The sequence below is a fragment of the Myotis myotis genome, unplaced genomic scaffold (assembly GCF_014108235.1).
Source record: "Myotis myotis isolate mMyoMyo1 unplaced genomic scaffold, mMyoMyo1.p scaffold_m19_p_11, whole genome shotgun sequence".
NCBI lineage: Eukaryota > Metazoa > Chordata > Mammalia > Chiroptera > Vespertilionidae > Myotis > Myotis myotis.
This window is the reverse complement of record NW_023416315.1, coordinates 24,837,468-24,859,406: the sequence shown is the minus strand read 5'-3', so window position 1 is coordinate 24,859,406 and position 21,939 is coordinate 24,837,468. Positions and strand designations below refer to the sequence as shown.

The window sequence follows — 21,939 nt, the reverse complement described above, 5'->3', positions numbered from 1 at the left end:
AGACCACATCTAATTATGCCACTTCCCATCTCTGATGTCTTTCTTTTGCCAGAAAAGCAAGTCTCAACTCCTTAGGTTGGCTTACTGGGTCTTTCATAATAGAATCCTAACCTCTCCTTCATCCCACTGCCTTCTTTCCCCATGAGTCAACTCATGTGTCTTCCTGCTGGTACCTCTGCCTAAAACACTCTGCTCCATCCTGCCTTTCAGTGACCTTAGGTCATCCTACAAGGTCAAGCTCAAAAGTTCCCATTTGGTAACACATGCTCCCTCCTCTATTGATATAATCATAGAATTAAGACGAGGACATAGGATGCCTATATAAGAAGTAATTTATTTAAATAATTAATGACTAAATGTTAATCTCACTATCATAATATTTAAAAGAAACAGCCATTTTCTGGCCCCTTCTTAAAGTCCCCACATAATTTTCAACACTTAGGAATAAATGCGGGGTAATTTTGCCTACAGCTAATTCATAGAAAAGAGGGAAACCAGGTGCTTCCTGAGAAACTTGTGATAATTATACATTTCACTTTTTTCATTTCAGAAACACCCTGGCAAAAGCTCAGAGTGAAGCGTTTCTCTAATGGCATGCATTTATTATAATCATGGCATTTATTGTAATCATGGCAAAACTTAGAAACGTCTCCTCAGGAAGCTCGGAGCCCCTTCAATTTGCAACAAGACCTACCAGCAACCAAAGCTTTATTCTACCAAATTCATGTCTTTCTCTATGCAGTACGACTTCAAAGTAGCTTTCTCATGTTGGCACATAGGTATAAAAAGGGATATGGCGTTCCAGAACTGGGGAAGCAATGCAGTTTAGTAAAAAGAATGACTCGATAGGCAACTGGGATTCTAACTGGAATGAATTTTACGGCTATCTCCTGAACCAGCATTGGCCCAGGAATAGTAGATGAGGCAGATGAACCATTTTAAAAACATTAAAAAAAGGAAATCTGTATGTCATTTCGGTCTTTGCTATTGTTATAACAAGAAGAGGAAACGGCAGACCTGGGTTTACATTAAGTAAACTGTAGTTTCCTCTGTACATGCTGTGTGCTATACCTGAGTTTTCATGAGTAAGAACAGATGACGGCTATTGAAAAGAAAACAAGGGCAGGAAAAAGAAAAATGCTGCACCCACCACATGGCCACTGTGAACTCAACGTGCAAGCACAGGGACTGATATACTGAATGCTTAAGACATAAAAGAGTAATATAACCTACCAAATGGTTTTTATTACTAATAAACTATTATAAAAAGTATAAGCATCTAGTATCAAATAATCCATTTAGTGGAGCACCCAATGAATATCAGCTTTGAATATGGAAGCAACTGAAGGGCCCATCAATAGATGACTGGATAAAGAAGATGTGGTACCCGTATATAATCGAATATTACCTGGTCATAAAAAAATAATGAAATCTTACCATTTGCAACAGCATGGATGGACCTAGAGGGTATTACGCTAAATGAAATAAGTCAGATGGAGAAAGACAAGTACCATATGATTTCACTTATATGTGGAATCAAAAGGTCACTATAAACAAACAAACAGAACAGTAACAGATTCAGAGATACAGAGAACAGACAGATGGTTGCCAGAGGGGAAGGGGATTGGGGGACTAAGTGAAAAAGGTGAAGGGATTAAACAGTACAAATTGGAAGTTACAAAACAGTCATGGGGACATAAAGCACAGCTTAGGGAATACAGTGAATAATACTGTGATAACTATGTCTGGTGCCAGGTGGGTGCTAGAACTATTGGGGAGAATGCTTTGTAAAGTATACGATTGTCTACGTGTGTATATTAGTTTCACACCTGAATCTAATATTAAATAGTCTTGAATGTCAACTGTGATTGAAAAATTAAAAATAAAAACATTTAAAAATAAAGAAAAATAGCATTGAGAGCTGATTAGTTCAACTGGTGTCACCCTATAGGAAGGAGTGCGCGGAATGCCTCCCTTTACATTCACCACCAAGGAGAAAAGCTCCTCACCTTTCCTCGCTGTCAGCTTTAGTAGGAAAAGCCTACAGAGAAAAGGCCTTGATGCTCATGTTTATTTAGACACCATCTTTCCTCCCAGAAGCACCAACACTTCAGCTGTTAGTGTATCCCTGTTATGACATCATGCGAGAAGTAAAAAAAACAAACAAAAATAAAACCTTCATGTTCTATTTTACAATCTTAAAATGACTGTTTGAAGATGACAGAGTAGATAACATAAGCAGAGTTGCACGTCTCCTACCACTAAATTTCTGTCTCAAGTTAAAAGTCTTTACCATTATTGGCACCAAGTTCATATTCCTATTATGACATATTCAGAGGGCATTATGTTCTCAATAGCTCTAACTTTAGTATTCTGAATTGAACTAAATATAAGTCAAACACAACACAGGGACCATTTAAATAAGCATAAAGTTGTATGTGGCCGAAGGCTGATGATTTCTAATCTTGGCGAAGTGGTACTCTACTGTGTGTTTGATTTTAAAAGATCTTGCCCTATGCTCAGGTAATCACTGTCCCACTGAGGTGAATGTGCAATGCATTATAAAATATATCACTCATTTTAAGGGCCAGTTGGAAAGAAAAATGCCACACCTAAGCTATAACATGCTTTTATGTCATCATTCATTAAGACTCATCCTGATTTCAGAGATGCTAAAAGGTGGGAGAGATGTGCATCTTGAAATCAATGAAGTATGGCAGATGAAAACTGTTGCTCTTCTAATTAAAATTTATCAAAAGGAATACTGCTTTTGAGAAATTTAAGCCATGGGCTGGGATATTCAAATATGCTAAGGACATAGAAGGGGTCAGGAGTCAGTCTTTGATGTTGTCAACCTTCAGGGTGCTTTTAACAACGTAAACAAGTTCCTAAACTTTTCAATGGTGCCTAGCAAAGTGAAGGCTCCCGACATCTCCATTTGTCAAATCAAACAGTAACCCTTGAAATAGTTCAGTTACGAGGCTCAGAAACTGCGAAGTTATCTGTCCCTTGCGACACCAGTTGCTATGATCTGAAGTGACACCGTGAGAGGTGTGGTTACTGCACTAACCAGCCTCCTTTCCCAGAACATGCTCCTCTCCTGCTCAGTGAAAGCCTGGCATTGGTATTGACGGCCTTGGAGCAGAAAAGGCATGAAGCGCTTTTTCCCCCTTGGAAAGGGTGGAAAATAAAATTCCTAGGAAAAACTAAAGTCAGAGAAAGACATGTGTATAAGCACTGAGGAATTTTCCCTTCATGAGCAACTCTGGCTAGCTCAGCACTGAGAGTGAAGTCTTACAAACAACAGCGAAAGTCAACAGACAACAATGTGCAGCAGAAGAAAGTGGCTCCATTGTCTCCCGGCCATGACAGCAGTGGTCTCGGGTCTGAGGCTCAATCTGAATGGCTGCTTTCAGGGGAGCCGGGCACAGCGGCCCTTCCCTCCAGTTTCACTATGTGCGAACAATATAGCTCTTGTTGGAACACAAACATTCGTAAGACACTGGGAAAACTCCCTTCTGACTCTCCCGCTGGGTGAGCGCCTCTACAATCGGTTCTTCTCATCTTGTCTATTTCTAGGGACTTAGGATACATTTGTTTGATAACTAGAACCACCCCTGTCCTAAACATAAAAGGTACATGTTCTTTCAAAATTCATATTCCACAAACTTTCTGATGGGATGAAATTCCCAAAGTCAAACTTGAAAGCCATCCGATCAGGACCATACGTAGACATGCGATCATCACTGCTTACATGTGTTCTTACATTTCTACACGATTTATTTTTGAGAAGAGTTCTCTTATAAACCCAGTGTCATACACCACTGGACCGGACCTGTCATTTTTACTAAGGAGGATGCCTTTGGGGGTGGGATAGGGGGTGGGGAAAGGGGAACATAAAAAGTCAAACCTTAAGGAATTTAAAATAAAAAGTTCTTTCCTTTAAGCATACAACCAGGAAGAAACATTTTCCACCCTTTCAAACCTGTACCCCAAAGAGGAAAAGGGCTTACGTGTTCAGATTTGTCCTGTTCCTTTTTGTCCGTCTGCAAAAACTGACAGTTCTCCCTTGCCAGCTTCTGGACCAGCTCAATGCGCCCGATGTCCTCTCTCTCCTGAAGCTTGCACATCACCCCCGCCTTCAGAGTCGGAGAAAAGGCAAAGATGTACTTAAACCCGCAGTCCCAGGACATGACACCGCCGCAGAGTTCACCCTAATGCACGCTCATCTCCTCTGTCGCCCGGATCCAGTCATGGTCTTGGTCAAAAAGCCGGCCTTTCCCAGATTGAAATTGTATGATTTTAATCTAGGAATGCCACTCCAAAAGTCTCACGGTGGAGAGCATGGATCGGTCTACTTGAAGAGAGCGAGGGCAGAGCAAACTAAATCATTTGCTACTAACGTGTGCTCCTGATATGCTGCTATTTGTTCCTGACAGCCTGTTTCCTGTTACATAAGCAAGGCCTAGCAAGAAGGTTAAAAACTCATGGGAAAGTTAGCCAGGAACCACTCCGGCAAAAAGGGCGAAGTGATACAGAGTTCTAAAAATAACAGGACACAGCCTCCTCATGTTTTAGCTCCACCAGATCATTCCATGTACAAATACACAGTTAACAAGATCACAAGGTTTTTTTAAAATTTTTCCCCCCACAACTGGAAAGTTACTATGGGTTATTAGCAGAAGATCCCCAATGTTGCATAAAATACAGTGGAAAATTTTATTAAAAATAATCTGGAGCCCTGGCTTGGGTGGGTCAGGGGTTAGAGCGTCAGCCTGCACATGGAAGGGTCGTGGGCTCACTTTTTGGTCAAGGGTATGCACCTGGGTTGCAGGTTCGATCCTTAGCCCAGGTTGGGGCACATGCGGGAGGCAATCAATCCATGTGTCTCTCTCATATTGATGTCTCTTTCTCTTTTTCTCTTTCTCTCCCTCACTCCTTCCTATCCTCCCTTCCTCTCTAAAAATCAATGGAAAAATATCCTCAGGTGAGGATTAACAAACAAACAAAAAAATCTGAAATAAAGGGCTTAAAATTTCATCAGGGTTTAGAAATGATTCATAAAACATATTTTTTATTACACCAAAGTATCTGAGTAATAATAATATGGAGAAGAATCTAGGACTTTGATTAGACAAACAATATGTTTGTTATAACACAGGTTATGAACTGTTTCTGCTCAAATCCTTTACAAAATGCTTCATACTGACATATCAAGACATGATTTAAAAAATAAATCTAAAGTTTTCTTAGCAGGAACAGCCCAAACTGGAATTTTTGTCTTACCCAATACAGGATTTAAATAGACTCAGCAACATAACCATGGTCTTAACACTTAGTGATAAAGGTACCCATTCTGTTGAGTGGCATCAGAGAAATGAGACCACACATGCAAAGCAATGGCTAAATCTTTATTCCCAGGGGCAAGGACATCTACTTAATCTAGCAGGTTCTCCGACAACGAGGAAGGAAACAAAAAGAAGTCCATGAAGTGGCCTGAATCACCAACTCCCAGAGGTCAGCAAGTGGAATTCCTCCACCCAAGTCAGATTTATATTTACAACATCCTCACAAGAGGTATTCCAGTTCCTGTCCAAGGTTGGACAGGCATCTGTTTATCTTAGGGCAGCCTGTGCATTGTGGAGAGTCAGAGTTCTTGGAAAGTCCCCTTCACACTGGACAAAACTCTCAAACCTCTGAACTTCAACCCATTTAGGCAACTGAAACTCTGTTTCTTATTCAATATGACAATCTTTCAAATATTTAACTACCCATATTTATGATAGCCTCCTTTTAGCATTATGTATATAATATATATATATTATTCATTGACTCATTCTTTCATTCACTCTCACAATAGATTTTATTTGAGCAACAAATAAAATGTGCCAAGATCAACCATAGGTCCCAGGGACAGAGTAGTGAACAACAACTACTCAAAGAAATTGCTACAGCAAAATGATGAACATTATTTAAATATTTTGACATTTAAAGGAATAAGTTTCTCTTATCTAGAAAGTTCATTTATGTCGACCATCTGTGATTTCTTCTCTCTCCACCCACGTCATCCTCAGTTGTAAATACTGTCCTGCTAGTGGAGAGAGCAGGCTGGTGACCCCGCACCTCACGCCCCTCGCCCTGGGTGTCTGTTCAGTAGAGGGAGGGGTTAGTCCTCATCCCTCTGCTCCTGGTGGGTAAGAGACTGAAGGGCACGTGTGGGGTTGGGACAGGTTGGGGTGGTGCACAGGAGAAAGCACCATGGAGCCATCACATTTGGCCACGGGAACAAGCCCGTTACCTCTTCTCACCAGCCCAGGCTCACCAGCAACTGGGCTAAGTTCCCCGAGGCTCCAATTTGAAGGGAGAATTGTTCCTCCTGTGTGTGGGTCCCTTATAATATCACCAATGAGAAAAGGGTGGGACTGAGTGGGGGATATTTAAGAAACCTTGACTATTTGGGGGTTTCTGTGTAGCATGAGTTTTTAAGGAACTCGAAACTCATATGTCATATGTCATTTCATATCATATGCTTAAGATTCTACTAGATACAAACTTTTTCTTTCTTAAGGAAATATTTTTATTAGAACCTGATACTTGGGTACACAAATTATGTATTTTAAACACGAAATGCTGTCACTTTTTTAAAAAATGGGTTTCAGATTGACTTATTTCATATTGATAATGAAATCATCTGATGATTTAACAAGGAATACTGTTGTCTTGATCTTCTGGTTTCCACATCATACCTAGATGCATTTTCACAAGATAATCAGTTTTAAGCAATCCTTACAGAACACTTATTATCAAAAGAGGCTTCTTCATTCCTGGAGAACGTTTAGCCCGGAGAGATGCCTACACGTCCTCTGTCATTCTGTAAGGCGGTTCTCTTTGAAAGTGCCACACTGAACCAGAAGTTTTCTGGAGCTCCCTTTCAGAACTCCATAATTTAGTGATCCAAGTCCAAAAACCTATGAATTTATTAAGATACTTTAGGAATGTTGCTCTGGCAGGAGAAGCAAGACAACTAACAGCTGTCGCTCTAGACGTTCACATGACTACTTGATTTATTGATGTGAAATTAATTATAAATAGTTTACCTAACACTATTAGGCCAGAAAAAAATTAATGTGTAAGCATCAGAAGAGTTATTGAAGAGCTTCACTTCAAGGTCTGCTTTGGAAAAACAAATCTGTGTAGTGTATAATTAAAGCTATTCGTGATTTTCAGTATTTGAGAAGAGAAATGTGTTGAATGTAAATGAAAAGTCTGTTTCCTTTACAAATGGAGTCATAAAAATGTTGGGCTCATTTTTCAGTGGCAAAATGAAACTTGGGCAAGATTCCCTTAGGAAAAGCTACGATGATAAATGAACAACCTTTATGACAAAAGGTGAAAGGACACAGTTCTATGTCTGCAACATGTTCTACATTATTGTACCTTTAAAATTCACTTAGAAAAAACAACATGCAAAAACTGCTATCCAGGGGAAATCAAGATGGAAGAGTCCACCTCCCAGGAAGCATGTTTACAATTACAGAATGCGATTCCATACAAACCTAGGGTATGCGAACGGATTCTTATTGATCATTACGTAATAGATTCATTTCTTTAAAAATTAAATCTTGAACAGAATTTCATAATAAAATGAATAAAATTTTTTTCATAAAAAAACTTTTTGCTCTTCTAAACAAATGGCAGAAAATCCAAATGGCAGAATAAAACACTGATGGGCTGGGATGATATACTACATCACTCAATTGTCTGTACCTATTTCCAACACAGAAAATATTAAGAATTCTTTCCAGGAAAATTCAGAAGACAATTAATAATAATAAGTAACATTATTACTATTATTATTATTATGTATTATTAGTAATATATTAGGGAAGCAAGTATTCATTTTCTCAAATTTCTCCACAGAAAGGAAGAAAACTAAGAAAAATTTCTTCCTGATTGGGATAGAAGAATATCCTCTTTGATAATTGGGAAGGACCAAGGAGCATTCAGAGTGAACCTGCATTTGAGAGAAAGCGTGTTGGCAAGGGCAGGTTCGCAATGCCCAGAGCATCCCTAGGACAGGCCTGGACCACCATGCTGGGCATCTCAGGGCCTCAGAAATCAACCAGTGCCTCCCAGGCCCTCACTGTACAGGTCAGGCAATGCAAGTCCAGGTTGGGTCATTCCTCTGGTCCTCTTCTTTTGTGGAATTACTGGTGTTAACACAGGATATTGGGTGAAAAGACCCATCCTATACAAACACTATGTGATACTGCAGCCTGCCAGAGCATGCTGGGAGCAGGGGAGAAGGCAGAAACTATGATTACATGGAATTTATTACTGTGATTTCCTTCAAATATTTTCTTAATGTAATATACTCATATACTGTAATTTTCTCTTCTGACGAAACCATATATATAAAAGCTAATATGCAAAGTGTCCCCTCAGGAGTTCGACCAGGAGACCGTGAGTTCGATCACTTGCTATGACATGTGCTGACCACCAGGGGACGGCGTGGAATGAAGGAAGGCCTTGGCCAGCAGCCAGGAAAGGGAGGCCCTGCCTGGCCACGCCCAGGCTGTGCTGTTAGCCGAGTATCCTGGGCTTCTCCGTGGGGTGGTCTGCCTCAGGGGTCCCCTCTCCTGTTCCTCACCACTTTCCTTGCTTTCTCTGGGAAGTGGAGTATGTCTCCCTACCTGTGTCTCCCCCATGAATAAAATTATAAATGTGACTTATAGAGCCTTTTTATTTTTGGTGAAATGTCTTTTTATGAGAAGTACTTTATTCTCATAATGTGACTATTTTTCCAAAACACAAAACCTGCACTCTCTCACCTCTCTCAACACAAAGAAAGGGGCCCTGAGGGGTTGTCATGGGGTTGGTCCTACCTGAGGATCTGGAACACCGTCAGCTTCTGCTGCAGGCACGTGCTTGTCACTGCTCTCCTCGTCTTGTTCAATTGCTTAAATAAATAAAAAAGAACAATGTTAAGCATATGCAGCATCCTCAGAAAACTGCGTCAGATCATTTTCTAGTAGCAATTGGACAGGGAAAAATTGGTAGGTAGATTCACAACATGTAAATATCGGTACTATTACTTGGATAGAAAGTTTAACCAGTGGAACTGGGCACTTTTCATATACATCTCATTTATTAAATCAATGGCAATGGGAAACTTTGATCTCATTCTCCTTTTCACCAAAACCTATCAAGCAAGACATCATCATGCCAGTTTCATCCTTCACCCAACAGGGAGTTGGGGTGTAGATGATGGCTTATGAAGTCCATGTGAGAATGTCATTTTAATGTGATTTTTTTTGGCTAAGAGTTTAGTGTTATATAATAAAGGAAGAACAGTATTGTATATTTGGGTTTCTCAATGCACTGTGACCACAAACTTCTGAACCGTGAAGCCCTGAGTCCACCTCATCTCCCACATTCCCCCAGCACCTCCCTATCCAAATCCTCGTCTCCCTTTCTGTGCTGGTGCAATAACCTCCGACCACAAAGCCCCTGGTTCCAGCCTCTCCCTGATACAATCCAGTGGGGGCATACCTGCTAAAATAACCAATCTCAAAAAATGTAACAAGTGCCATGCTTTGGCCTGTGTATTGCTTATCTTATTGAGTCTGAACTCTGTTCATCATTGGAGGTCTACCTTGAACTCTCTAACTTCACCCTGACATTCAACACCAAAACATATGGTACCCAACCCTGATGCAGGCGCAGTGATTTCATTATTTTTCTCCTTATACAGCTTGCTCTTCCATTTTAACCAATATTTGTTGAGCATCTATGATATGCCTGGCACTGGGTTATCCCTGTGAACAAGATAGATACACCACTGACCTCATGAAATACACACACTAGCTGGGGAAATAGCCAGTGAACAATAACCACTACTACAACTAATAACAACAGCAACAATAACTGTAAAAAAACACAACGGAATTAAAGATCATGGTAAGTGGGAGAATGACAGAAAACTATGTGGGATAGGTCATCTGGAGAGGAGGCAAGGGGGGTGGGATGCTTCTCAGAAGAAGTGATATTTGGGCTGAGACCTGAAGGCTGAGATGGAGCCACCATGGCAGGCGTGAGTGATGTGACGAGACAGTCCCGGAGAGAGTACAGACCATAGCAAATTCAGATTCTAGCCTGAGGACACGGGGAAGCACTAAGAAATTTAACATTGGGAATTGCATGATTCGACGTATTTTTTCGAAAGTTCTTTTTGCCTTCTTTGTGGAGAACAGACTTATGAGAGTCAAGACAGGAGGCAGAGAGACCAGTTAGGTGACTGTGCTCTCATCCTGGCTGGAGAGGACATAGGCTCAGACCAGGGAGGGGCAAGGAGCTGAAGAAACATGGAGGATTTGAGTTGTGTTTTTAGACAAAATGGACGCGATTTGCCGATGATTTGATTACAGGGGGTAGGTGGGGTGGGAGTGAGGCGGGGAGAAGAAACAATCAAGGATGCCTCCTAAGTAGAATGAGTTATTGCTCATATCCATCATACCATTAATTCTTTTTGTCCTCTCCATAAAAAGCAGACCCAAAAAGGCCCACCCAGACCAAAAACATACCAACCCTGCTGCCTGCGAGGTCACCCACTGCTCTTCTGGATTCAGCCTTTGCATTGTTTTATATACATTTAAATATGATGCTTTCTGCTCTGTATTTCTAAAAATATCACCTCATGTACCTTTCGCTTTTCCCTGGCTCTTATGCCCGCCTAAACATCGTGCACACAGGATGAGTTCTGCCACCACTGCTGGGATGAACAATTCCTCCCCAAGTGACCAAAATGGCACGGCTTGACTACACCTACTTACTAAGTCCTGTTCATGAAAAAAGAGGGGAGGGAAATTCTGTTAAACTCCGTGGATACCTAGGGTAACTCCCACCATCTGAGCATTGAAAGGCATGAACAGTGAATGTGGGTAGAAGCTGTTCTGTTTCCAGCAAAAAGTTCCATTCATGCTCATTCAAAGGCCCCCTGTTGCTACTGTGGTCCGATTAGGAGGAAACTTAAGAATAAAGAAAAACACGTTTTCTCTGCAAAACTGGAGGAGAATACAAAGGAAAATATGAAATATAGGATAACACCCTAAAATTCACTCAAAAATGCAATGGGCTGGAGAAGTAAGGAACTCCACCTAGTTAATTGAACTAATATAAGAATTCTCTCCTCATCCCATAATGGGAGTGATTTTCTTTGGGGAAGGGGGCAGTCTGATACTATACCCATGCGAGAAACTTCACCCACATGAAGTACCAGGAATACCTTGGCACTTAATTTATGCTTCATTTGAATTTTTGTTCTTCAAGTTTAAGTGTCAATGAAAGTGAAGAAAATCAAATTTTGGATTTTTTGTAGCCTATTAAGCTTATGTTTTTAAAACAACAATACTCTGTGGTAGAGGCATTTCTTTTTCTTACCTTATTATACTCAGAAGTAGGACATACAGAACAATAATAACAGTGTCAGGATTGAGAGTTAACACTATCTTTTGAGTTTTAGGCAACATTTTTTTTGGTTAATCCTCACCTGAGGATATTTTTCCATTGATTTTTTTAGAGAGTGGAAGGGAGCGAAAAAGGGGGGAGAGAGAGAGAGAGAGAGAGAGAGAGAGAGAGAGAGAGAGAGAGAGACACATGGACTGGTTGCCTCCTGCATGCACTCCAACTGGGGGTGGGAAGTGAGGCGTGAACCTGCTACACAGGTATCTGATGTGCCCTTGATTGGGAATCGAATTTATGACCCTTTGGTGCCCTGGCCCCGCGGTCGGCAAACCGCGGCTCGCGAGCCACATGTGGCTCTTTGGCCCTTGAGTGTGGATCTTCCACAAAATACACGTGCGGGCGCACATGTACAGTGCGATTGAAACTTTGTGGTCCATGCGCAGAAGTCGGTATTTTGTGGAAGATCCACACTCAAGGGGCCAAAGAGCCGCATGTGGCTCGCGAGCCGCAATTTGCCGACAACTGCCCTGGCTAACTCTCTAACCATTGAGCAACACCAGCCAGGGCTAGGCAAAATTCTCAATACACATAAAGAGAATCAAGGGGAAAGAGATTAGCAAAAAAGCATACTTGGGAGGAAAACCCAGTCTTATAGCGCTAGCTTCTCCCCAACAACAGTGCTGCATGTTTTTGGTCACATCTTTGAAGGCCTCAATATTTGTTGCCCGGCATTACACTTCAGTTAACAGAGCAAAAATCAGACACACAAGCAAGTTAAGGGACTTGGCAAAGGAAACTCAGCCATGGATCTCAATCAGCATCATGGACGGACTCTCCAAGGGCTGGTGGGCTCTCACCACAGCGCCCTCATCAGCAAGAGAAGACCTCCGTCTCTTCCAACACAGAGGCATCATTTTCTGGGAAATACTGAAAAATTATGACTCCAAAAATGCATTTTAGCCAGTGGTTCATATATACTAGTTGAGAACAAAAACTTAATTTATAGTGGCCTTTTTAAGGATTTACGATTTCCCCCACGAAGTCTCACGTGTGAAATACAGTCAGCTAAAAGGGAGTGCTCCGTGACCCTTTAGTACGAAGATTAACGTCAAGGAATCACTAAGGAGGCAGCTTCTCTCTCCGTGTCTCCTGCAGTGCGGCTCATGTGGTGGGAGGAGGGGGGAGCAGTTATTTAGATTTCCGAGCTGAGTTTTCTTCTCTTATCTGATCAGAATAAGAGTGGGCTGGAGAGATTTCCTCTGCAAATATTGATTCTGGGACAGTTCCCTCTCGGGGAACATGTACACGGGAATGACAGCTTCTGGGACCTGGGAGGCTCGAAGCCTAACTCTGCCAACACAAACCATTTCCTTATCTCTCAACACACAGAGTCTAAAAGCAAGAAAAGGCCTTTGAAAATAACTCACCACAACAAAAGTCACAAGCACAAGATCAAAAAGCATATATTTTGAACAGTGAACATGAGAGCCCACATGAGAACTAAGAGTGTATGTGGATTAATTAGCTCTAATTCACAGAAGAGCACTTAGTTTAAATGTCCCTATTGGTAACTCAGCCCGAGCAGGGCAGGGGGCGGGACAGTTGACAGCCTCCAAGAACTGAAGGGCTCACCCGATATCACTTTCTTGTTGCCTTGAGGACAACAGGTATTTTCTCCCTTCCACTTCCTAGAGCGATTGCTAAGAAAGCTCTCCTAATAACCCCACTAATAATATCATTCAAACGCAAAGGGGATCAATGTCCTTTCAAAGTGATGCTTATTGAATTTCTGCCGATCAACTTTGTACAAGTAAGAGCCACACGAACAATGAGACAATGATTACAAATCACTGGGGTGACTACAGTTGTTAACCGAAATTATTATTTTCAAAATCAACCGAAACTATTATTTTTTTAAATTTACAAACCTAAAATTTCTGGACAGGCAGTTAGCATTTCGAGTCTCAATGTGAGAAATCAGCAAACATAGTTAAGAAAAGTAACTGTTGAGTATTTTGCCAAGAATTAAAGTTTCATCAATACTACAACCTTTCACCTGTGCAGCATTTACAGGGAGAAAGCACTTTCATACGGGGTCTCATCTGATGTTCCCGCAACCTCACGAGTCGGGCAGGTAACATCCCCAGTCTATGAGCTTCTGCAGCCTGTCCCCGTCCTCCACATAAAATGTGTGTATCTGTGGCAGTCAAGTCTGCGTGGAGCAGGACGGAGCAGAACAGTGCTGGTCAAACTGCACATCCATTGGTGAGGACCTGCATTTCTTTTTTCTTTGGTTAATCCTCACCCAAGGATATTTCTCCAGTGATTTTTAGAGAGAGTAGAAAGGAAGGGAGAGACACACAGAGAGAAACAATGATGTGAGAGGGACACACTGACTGGTTGCCTCCCACCAGGGGTTGAGCCAGCACCCAAGGTACATGCCCTTGAACCCAGGAGGGACCCTTCAGTCCGCGGGTCGATGCCCTATCCACTGAGCCAAACCAGCTATGGTGGGACCTGTGTTTCTGTTCATGTCTTTAATGAAATAGAACAGAATGCAATAGAAAGAATATAAAACATTTTAAAAATCAATGCATCGCCACTAGTATGTGTCACAAATGTGGATGAGCTGTGTACAGGTCAGGCTCTTTTGCCTGTTCTGTGGGTTGTGGACACAAATGTGTTAGGAAAACACAGAGGTGTTTCTGGACCCAGTTCCTCATTATCTAAATAGCCGGCTATTTTTTGTGCCATTCCTGGAGCAGGGCCATAATATTTGTTTTAGGAGGTCCCGCCACAACACACCACCCACATTCAGCAGGCGGTACATCCCCTGTGGGATGACATAAAAACGAGCTTGCAGCAGGAAATGCTGATAGAGGGTGTTCAATGTTGGTTACCAGGAATATAATCACAAGTGCTTCAAAATGCTCACATCTTTGCCGTTCTTTAAAAAGTAAGGGAACCCTGGCTAGTTAGAGCATCGGCCCTCCCACCATAGGGTCCTGGGCTCGATTCCTGCTCAAGGGCAGATACCTGGGTTGCAAGTTCGGTCCCCAGCCCCTCTCGGGGCATATGCAGGAGGCAACCAATTGATGTGTCTCTCTCACATAGATATTTCTCTCTCTCTCTCTCTCTCTCTCTCTCTCTCTCTCTCTCTCTCTCTCTCTCTCTCTCTCTCTCTCTCTCCCCCCCCTCCTCCCCCCTTCTACTCTCTCTAAAAATCAATGGAAAAAATATCCTTGAGAATTAGAAAAAAAAGAAAAAAGAAAAAAGCAGCAGTTGCAACCTTCACCTTATGACTCTTTTTAGTGTTAAAATCTGAAAAATAGTGGTCACTGTTCACCATGGAGAGGTGCCATAGAGTATCCGAATCTGGCGCATCCAGGGCCGTTGGAACTTCACTTTGAAAGCTGACCTACGACCACTTTATCTCTGTCCCAACCATCTTTTCTCAGCCCCAGTCTGTTCCAGCCTGTCAGCTGAATGTGAGACTGTTGTTTTTAAACTCTCTTTTCTTGGTCCTTATCATCCGTGAACCCTCTAAAGATGCAAGCTTCCCGCAGGCTCTTTCCCGGGGATCTTATCTGTGCCTGGGGTGTCAGCTTGCACCATTATGTGGGCGAGTCCCAAATCTGCGTCTCCATCTCTTCCCTCTTCCCTGAGTTCCAGGCCCACATCTCCAGTTACACGCTGAGTGTGTTCATTTTGCAGACCATCCGTGTCTGCCGTGCGTGAGCTGCTATGACGGGTCCAGTGGCACAAACTCTGTCCTCAAGAAAGTCCCCTGTTTAACAGGGTGTGAGGACACAGAGGCCTGACATCCACGCAGAGCCCTCGAGGCAGCCACCCGCCTCCTCCTCCTCCTGGGCCTGGTGCTTCAGATGGGATCACCACCAGGCATCGCCACAGTTTTTCCTCTTCCCCAGTCCTCGCATAAATCTGTCCCTAAACCCTGTCACTTCCACCCCTGAGGTGTCTCCATCCCCTTCCTCCCTGCCACAGGCACAGCTCATGACCTCACCCTGTCGCCTGGCCAGTCTCTCCCTCAACCCATTCATTGTCCACAGCTGCCCGGGCTCCGCTTCCAGAGGCCAGTCTGATGGTGGCACCCGCACCTTCAGACTGCGGTTTCTCCCCACTGAGGGAACCTGAGAGGCACACAGGGAGCCCAGTGCTCCCGGTGCAGGAGGGACTCGCCCAGAGATGTGCAAGTTGAGTACCTCAACACTGGGGGTCCCCACTTTATTAAGAAACACTGGCCAACATTCAGGCTGAAGCTCACCAGGCCTGGAAAGCCAGGCCATCCGGGCTCAGACTCCATCCCCAGATGCATCTAACAGTTACTGGATTTATTTCATATAGAAATCAAGTTAAATGAGCTCATATACCTGTTATCCCCAAATGGATGTTTACTTCCCAGTGATGTTTTAGGACAGGTACATGGTTGGCCTTTTCCTTAGTCATATTCCCAGTGCTATTATGCCATCCTCATTTTACAGATGAGAAAACTGAGGCTGAGAGATGTGAAATAGCTTGGTCAGAACAACACGGGAAGAGGAAGTCAGCGGAGGAGAGGGTCTTATTCTTTATCTGCTCCAATATGCTATGAAAATTTAAACTGTCTAACTTCCGAGGGGAGGGGTGGGATAGGAAGAGTGAAACCAAAGAACATACATACTTATATGTATAACCCATGGACAGACAATAGGGTGGAGAAGGCCTGGAAAGTAGGGGGAGCGGGGTGAAGGGAGGGTCAATAGGGAAAAAATGGGGACATCTGTGATACTTTCCAATAAAGATACATTTAAAAATAAATAAAACGAACTGAACAGCAGTGAGACTGAAAAGACAGAAAACAGGAGGTTTATTGTAAACAGTCTAAGAACTGACTTGAATTTTCTACTAGGCCTTCAGTCTCTTGGAAAATTAGGGCCACAATGACCTACTCATCCTACATACCCCCTTCCCTACCAACGCTTGCCCTGCTTCATAACCCATGGGTTTACAGAGAGAAAATAACAAACGCCCGCTGCACGAAAGAAATGTGTAACTTTTATTAACATGTGTGTATAGGTGTGCTGATGTTCTGAAAATTCACAGCAACATAAAGAAGCTATCGTGAGAAGGCTAAAATCAGAGGTAGCTGAAAAACTGCCACCGCCCCCATCAGATTCACCGTGCCTGTACACGTGGCTGCCCTGCCCGCATGATTCATGCCCCTGAGGCAGACAGAGTTCCATTTCAGTTCCACGTCTCTGTCTTGTAGCAGAGACCCTCCCATCTCCCTTTCCTTCCACTTCTTAACAGGTTTTCACATTTAATACACGTGCAGTCCCCGGAAAAGTTAGTCAACAGCAATGATAACGTGTATCCTGTATCAATTCTTTCCATTAGACTAGAAATACACCGAGTGGCCAGATTATTATGACCACTTGACGTTTGTAGGCAAATTAGCTATAATTTCCTGCTGAAGTTGCTAGAGGGCCAGATCATTATAAACGTCTGAATAGCACAACATACCTAAGTATCGTTGCTGATCAAGTTCATCCTATCATGTTGATGGCGTATCCCAATGGAGATGGCTTCTTCCAACAAGACAATGCGCCATGCCACGGTGCTCATATTGTGCAGGAGTGCTTTCAAGAACATGAGGGAGACTTTACCTTGCTTAGGTGGCCGCCACAATCACCAGATCTCAAGCCAATTGAGCATTTGTGGGACGAAGTTAAAAGAGCCATCAGGTAGCTGGTTCCATAACCATCAAATCTCAGAGAACTGGACAGTGCTTTTCACCAGGCATGGTGTCAGATTCCTCACATCACCTTTCAACATCTCCTGGAGTCAATGCCAAGAAGAATCGCTGCAGTATTGAAGGCCAAAGGTGGCCCAATGAAGTACTGATGGAGTGTTCATAATAATCTGGCCAGTGTACGTGCTCTGTAGGCCAGCACAGTAAAGAGCTAATCCATACTTGTCCCAAATAATCCATTTGTTTGCCCTTCTTATAAGGAAACGTACCAGAAAAAACCAAACATGTTTCCTTTTAATGCAAACATGGCTTGTACATGATCCAACTAAAATAAAACCTCAATTTAAAAAATCAAGTTAAGCTTAGCTATCATTTTTCTTCAACATTTTTTACTAAGAAACAGAAAAACTTTAGTTTTCTAAGTGCCTTTCGAGGATGTTCTGGTGACAGGCAGGTTCAGGTCCATCTGCTGTGGTCACACAGTAAGGACGAGTAGCAGTGATGCTCAGACGCTGCAGGCCGTGCATTTGAAAAGGTCCCGGTGTTCTCTGCTCCTCCAGACACTTCCTCTCATGAATCCAAATTTACAGAATTTTAACTCAGGGGGTAAAAGAAAAGTGATTTCTGAACCTAACTATATGTGCCAACATGAAACTGCAAGCTTTTGCCATCTCATTTAACTCTCCTAACCCCTCACCAGCGCCCCCCAAACAAGCAAGCCCCAGAACTATAAGCCATCAGCTCCTTTTTGTTGCTGTTAATCCTCACCTGAGGATATTTTTTCCATTGAATTTTTTTCCTAAGAGAGTGGAAGGAACTGGAGGGGAAGAGGGAGGGAGGGAGGGAGGGAAGGAGGGAGGGAGAGAGAGAAACATCGATGGGGAAAGGAGAGAGAGAGAGACAGAGAGAAAAAAAGAGAGAGAGAAACATCAATGTGAAAGAGACACATCGATTGGTTGCCTCCTGCACGTGCCCTGACTATGTCCAGGGATCCAATCTGCAACCCAGGTATGTGCCCTTGACCGAGAATCGAACCTGAGACCCTCTGGTGTACAGGCCAATGGTTTAACCACCGAGCAATGCCAGCCAAGGTCATCAGCTCTTTTAGAATAAAAATGAGCCTCTGGAAGCCACTGAGTCATAGCAAGTGGCTATGGCGGAACTGAGCCTGAGTCTGTGGATTTGGTTTTCACAGCTACACGAATCTGCCTCTGGGACTGCAAACGAGAAAACACAGCAGTTCAGGTCTGCACACAGCAGGTCAGGCTTGCACACAGCAGGTCTGCACACAGCAGGTCAGGCCTGCACACAGCAGGTCAGGCCTGCACACAGCAGGTCAGGTCTGCACACAGCAGGTCAAGTCTGCACACAGTAGGTCTACTCACAGCGGGTCAAGTCTGCACCGATCCCCTTGTCAAGTAAGGTTTTATGGTAGGAAAGCATCTACATTTTAAAAATAACATTACAACCTTCTGCCACTCATACGATGCTCTTCAGATTTTTTTGTTTGAATGTTCAGCAATTCTACTGCTACATCTTCCCTTGACATGACAGCAGGATTCCTGGCAGAGGAACCACCAACTCCCTGAGAGACCTTTGTGTTTGCAACCACTAGCCAAGGATTGGTTCAGTCAATCAATCAATCAATGGAGGAGGGCAGCCCAAGAGGAGACCAGGAAAGATTTGAAAATTTCCCTGAACCCTCACCTAAAACTAACCTGCTAGACCTTAAAGGAATTTCCTTTTGTTACACATTTGGCATCCTTCCTACACTATTTCTAGTATTTGACCTTTGTCAGGTTACGTCAATTCACCAAACGTCAACTGCATTACTTGCCAGGGTGGGTGATGATAAGCACTCCCCACAGGACAGCGTGGGGAAGAGAGGATGGATGGAAGTGCTCAGTCAAGGAGGTACTTTAGAGTGCGAAACACGGTGACGTGCTTTTTACTTCTGCATTTCATCTGTGCATGGGAGCTTCTTTCTAATCAGACCCACCTCCTACTGGGGCAGAATGGAAAACGGGATGTAAAAGCAGAGTCATTACTACTTGTATTCCGACACCCAAGGCAGAACATTGTAGTAAGACAGGCTTGAAGGGCAAAAGCTGTGGAAAGACGTCCTTCCTTCTGCACATCAGGAGCCAGCTCTGGGAGGCTCCGAGCTCTGTCCCGCTCTCCTGGGTGTCCCCTGAGCTCTGTCCCGCTGAACCAGGGTGTCCCCTCGGGAGGCAGTTAAGACAGCTCAAGGCTGTCCCCAGGTTGCTCCCAGTGGACCTCGGGGAGGAGATGGGTAAAGAGGCAGCAGAGACGGGAGGTCCGAGCCATGGACCCCATCTTCCCTGGCTGGGCTGGGCTGGGCTTCGGCTCTGAGCTGATGAGGACCCTGAGGCCGGGAGTGGAGGTTCATGCCCAGACTGAGCGTGGCACACAGAGGAGACTGCCCGGAAGTCTGCCCCAGCTTGCCGGGGGCCCAGCATACTCACATCACAGCAGGTCAGCAGGGAGCACGGTAAGGCTGGGGGAGGCCAGGGCAGCCGCTTTTTCCTGAGTTGCTCTTCTCTCCCAGGATGGGAAGTTTGCAAGGAATCAAGCGGTTTTTCTACTTGCCCTGAAGACAAAGGCCAGCAAAGGAGCCAACCCTCATCAAGAGGGAGAGGCTGGCTGGAGCCTCTGACAGTTCACAACCCCAGCAAGAGGCAGTATCGGGGGGGTGAGCAGCTGGGAAGTCTCCGAGAGCCTGACCCCACCAAGATGGGCCCCTGACTGCCCCTGCGAGTCCTAAGGGGCAGCAGGGACTAGCATGGGCACCCCTGCAGAGCCCAGGGGAGCCCGGGGCACGTGGGCTCCATCGACTTCATGTGCCAGGGACTGAGAGATCCCAAAAGGAGGATTTAAACCAGGCCCAGGCAGGAGCCACGTTCTGAGCAGACTATTTTTCACAAAAACAGTTAAAATCAGGAGCAGCTAAACTGTTCTCCCTGGCAGTGGGAGCAGCGTGTGAGGACCACAGACAGCCCAGCTGCTGAGAATGAGGAACACAGCGTTTCCCACCTGCATTTCAGTGTCGCGAATAACCCTGAGCACCTGCCCCATTACCATTTTGAGTATCAGGCCAAGTGCTTTAATGGATCACAAGACAAAACAATCTTATAAGATCAGCAGATAGCAAGCTAAGCCAAATATGTTTGGGGGAAAAAGTTATGCTACAACACTGGCTATTAGCCAAAGCTATTTTTCATAGCATCGCCCAAGGCTCTGAGCCGTTATTTCCTCTCACATAAGTGAAAGGATATGTATTTTGGATTTTCAAATACAATAGACAAAATGGAGGTTATTTTAGCCCTTTATCAGAGCTTTCTTCCTGAAATATCAAGGTAATAAAACTGCATGAGGGCAGGCCCCAGGGAAACACCCTTGGAGAAGCCTGGACCATTCAAGTCAGTGTAATCTTTTGATGAGACTGTCCAGTTGGTTACACGGCTAACCCTGGAATTAGTTGACTCATGCAGGCCTGACACTACCAGCAAAATGAAGCAACTTTAATAACTTGGATTTAGGTACAGATGCTAAGCCTGAATTTGACGCCCTTTGTTAATTTCAGTGACAACGCTGAGAGGACTGGAGGGTATGAAGGTATGAGGTCCCAGGGACTGAGCCCACAGCCCAGGTGTGCCACTCCAGCACTGTGAGGCCTGATGGTGGAATCTGCCCCTTCCTGGACCAGACAGGGTAGTTACGCCACTTCCTGGGACCACAGGCTGCTGGGACAATGCCCACCCCCTTCCCTCGGCCATCTCCACTGTCAGCAAGAGGTGTCCTGGCCTGGGCTTATTGACACTCTCCCTTAATGCCCCTAAATGAAGGATGGGGGAGCCTGCTTTCTTACCAATCGTGAAAAGTTTGTGTTTGCTGCATAAGGTGCCCTTTAGACAGAGGAGAAGGTCCTACACTTAGCTCCACCTTCGGAGATAAGATCTAGAAGTGGGTCTTTTAAACACATGAAAACAAAACTGAAAATCAAAAGGAAGAAAATGAGAACATAGAAAACTAAGTTGGCCATTGGATCTGCAGGCTTTGCTCCCCATTGCAGTGAGAGGGGAGGAAAACTGGCAACATTTCTAAAAACTACCATCTGTTCCTAAGGTTACAAAGATAACCCCAGTCTCAAACGTGTCAGTCGTTTCTTCTACCAGAAAACAATAGCAGGATAAGGTGTAGACTTCCTCAATCGATCTTAAGTCTTAAAGCGAATGCTTCATTTTTATTCACTGTTTGCATTTTCAATAAATAGAAGTTAGCCACTTTTTGCAAAAAGAGAACTAGACAAGCCTTTAGCTCTATTGGCTTGGGATCTGTCCACAATTTACAAGGATATGGCTTCGTTCAGGTGCATTTATTTGGAGCCAGGATTAAAGTCACTTCCCTTTAACCTCCCACCCCCCCATGTCCTCCTCCTAATTTTAATATAGAAACTTCAGTGAGAATGTTCGCTTACTCCCGAGTCTGCCCACCAAATAAAACCTGGTAATAATTCTCTTCCTTTATAAAGCTTTTACTGTCAATGAGAACTTTGTAATAATTCTGTTATCATTCCCATAGGAAAATCTCCTTTCAGGTAGAGAAACACTGAAAAGTTAGGCAGTTGTCCAATAAATGAGTAAATAGCAAAAGTATAATATTTCTCATTCCTCTACCATGCTTAGTTCATTAGCACAACACCC

The 21,939-nt window shown here is 43.8% G+C and overlaps 1 protein-coding gene across 10 annotated transcripts in view; it reads right to left on the bottom strand.

The window, feature by feature from the left end:
* RAPGEF5 (Rap guanine nucleotide exchange factor 5) overlaps nucleotides 1-21,939 on the bottom strand; it is a 196,217-nt gene that overhangs the window by 84,552 nt on the left and 89,726 nt on the right. For all 10 annotated transcript variants that reach the window (XR_004970861.1, XR_004970862.1, XR_004970859.1 and 7 more), the window contains 2 exons: nucleotides 8,886-8,959; nucleotides 4,014-4,139 (listed from right to left, as the gene is read on the bottom strand). Coding sequence is in view for 6 of the 10 variants with exons in the window: in XM_036327925.1 (XP_036183818.1) it covers nucleotides 4,014-4,139; nucleotides 8,886-8,959 (200 nt within the window). In the remaining 4 variants the exon portion in view is untranslated. The remainder of the gene's footprint in view (nucleotides 1-4,013; nucleotides 4,140-8,885; nucleotides 8,960-21,939) is intronic.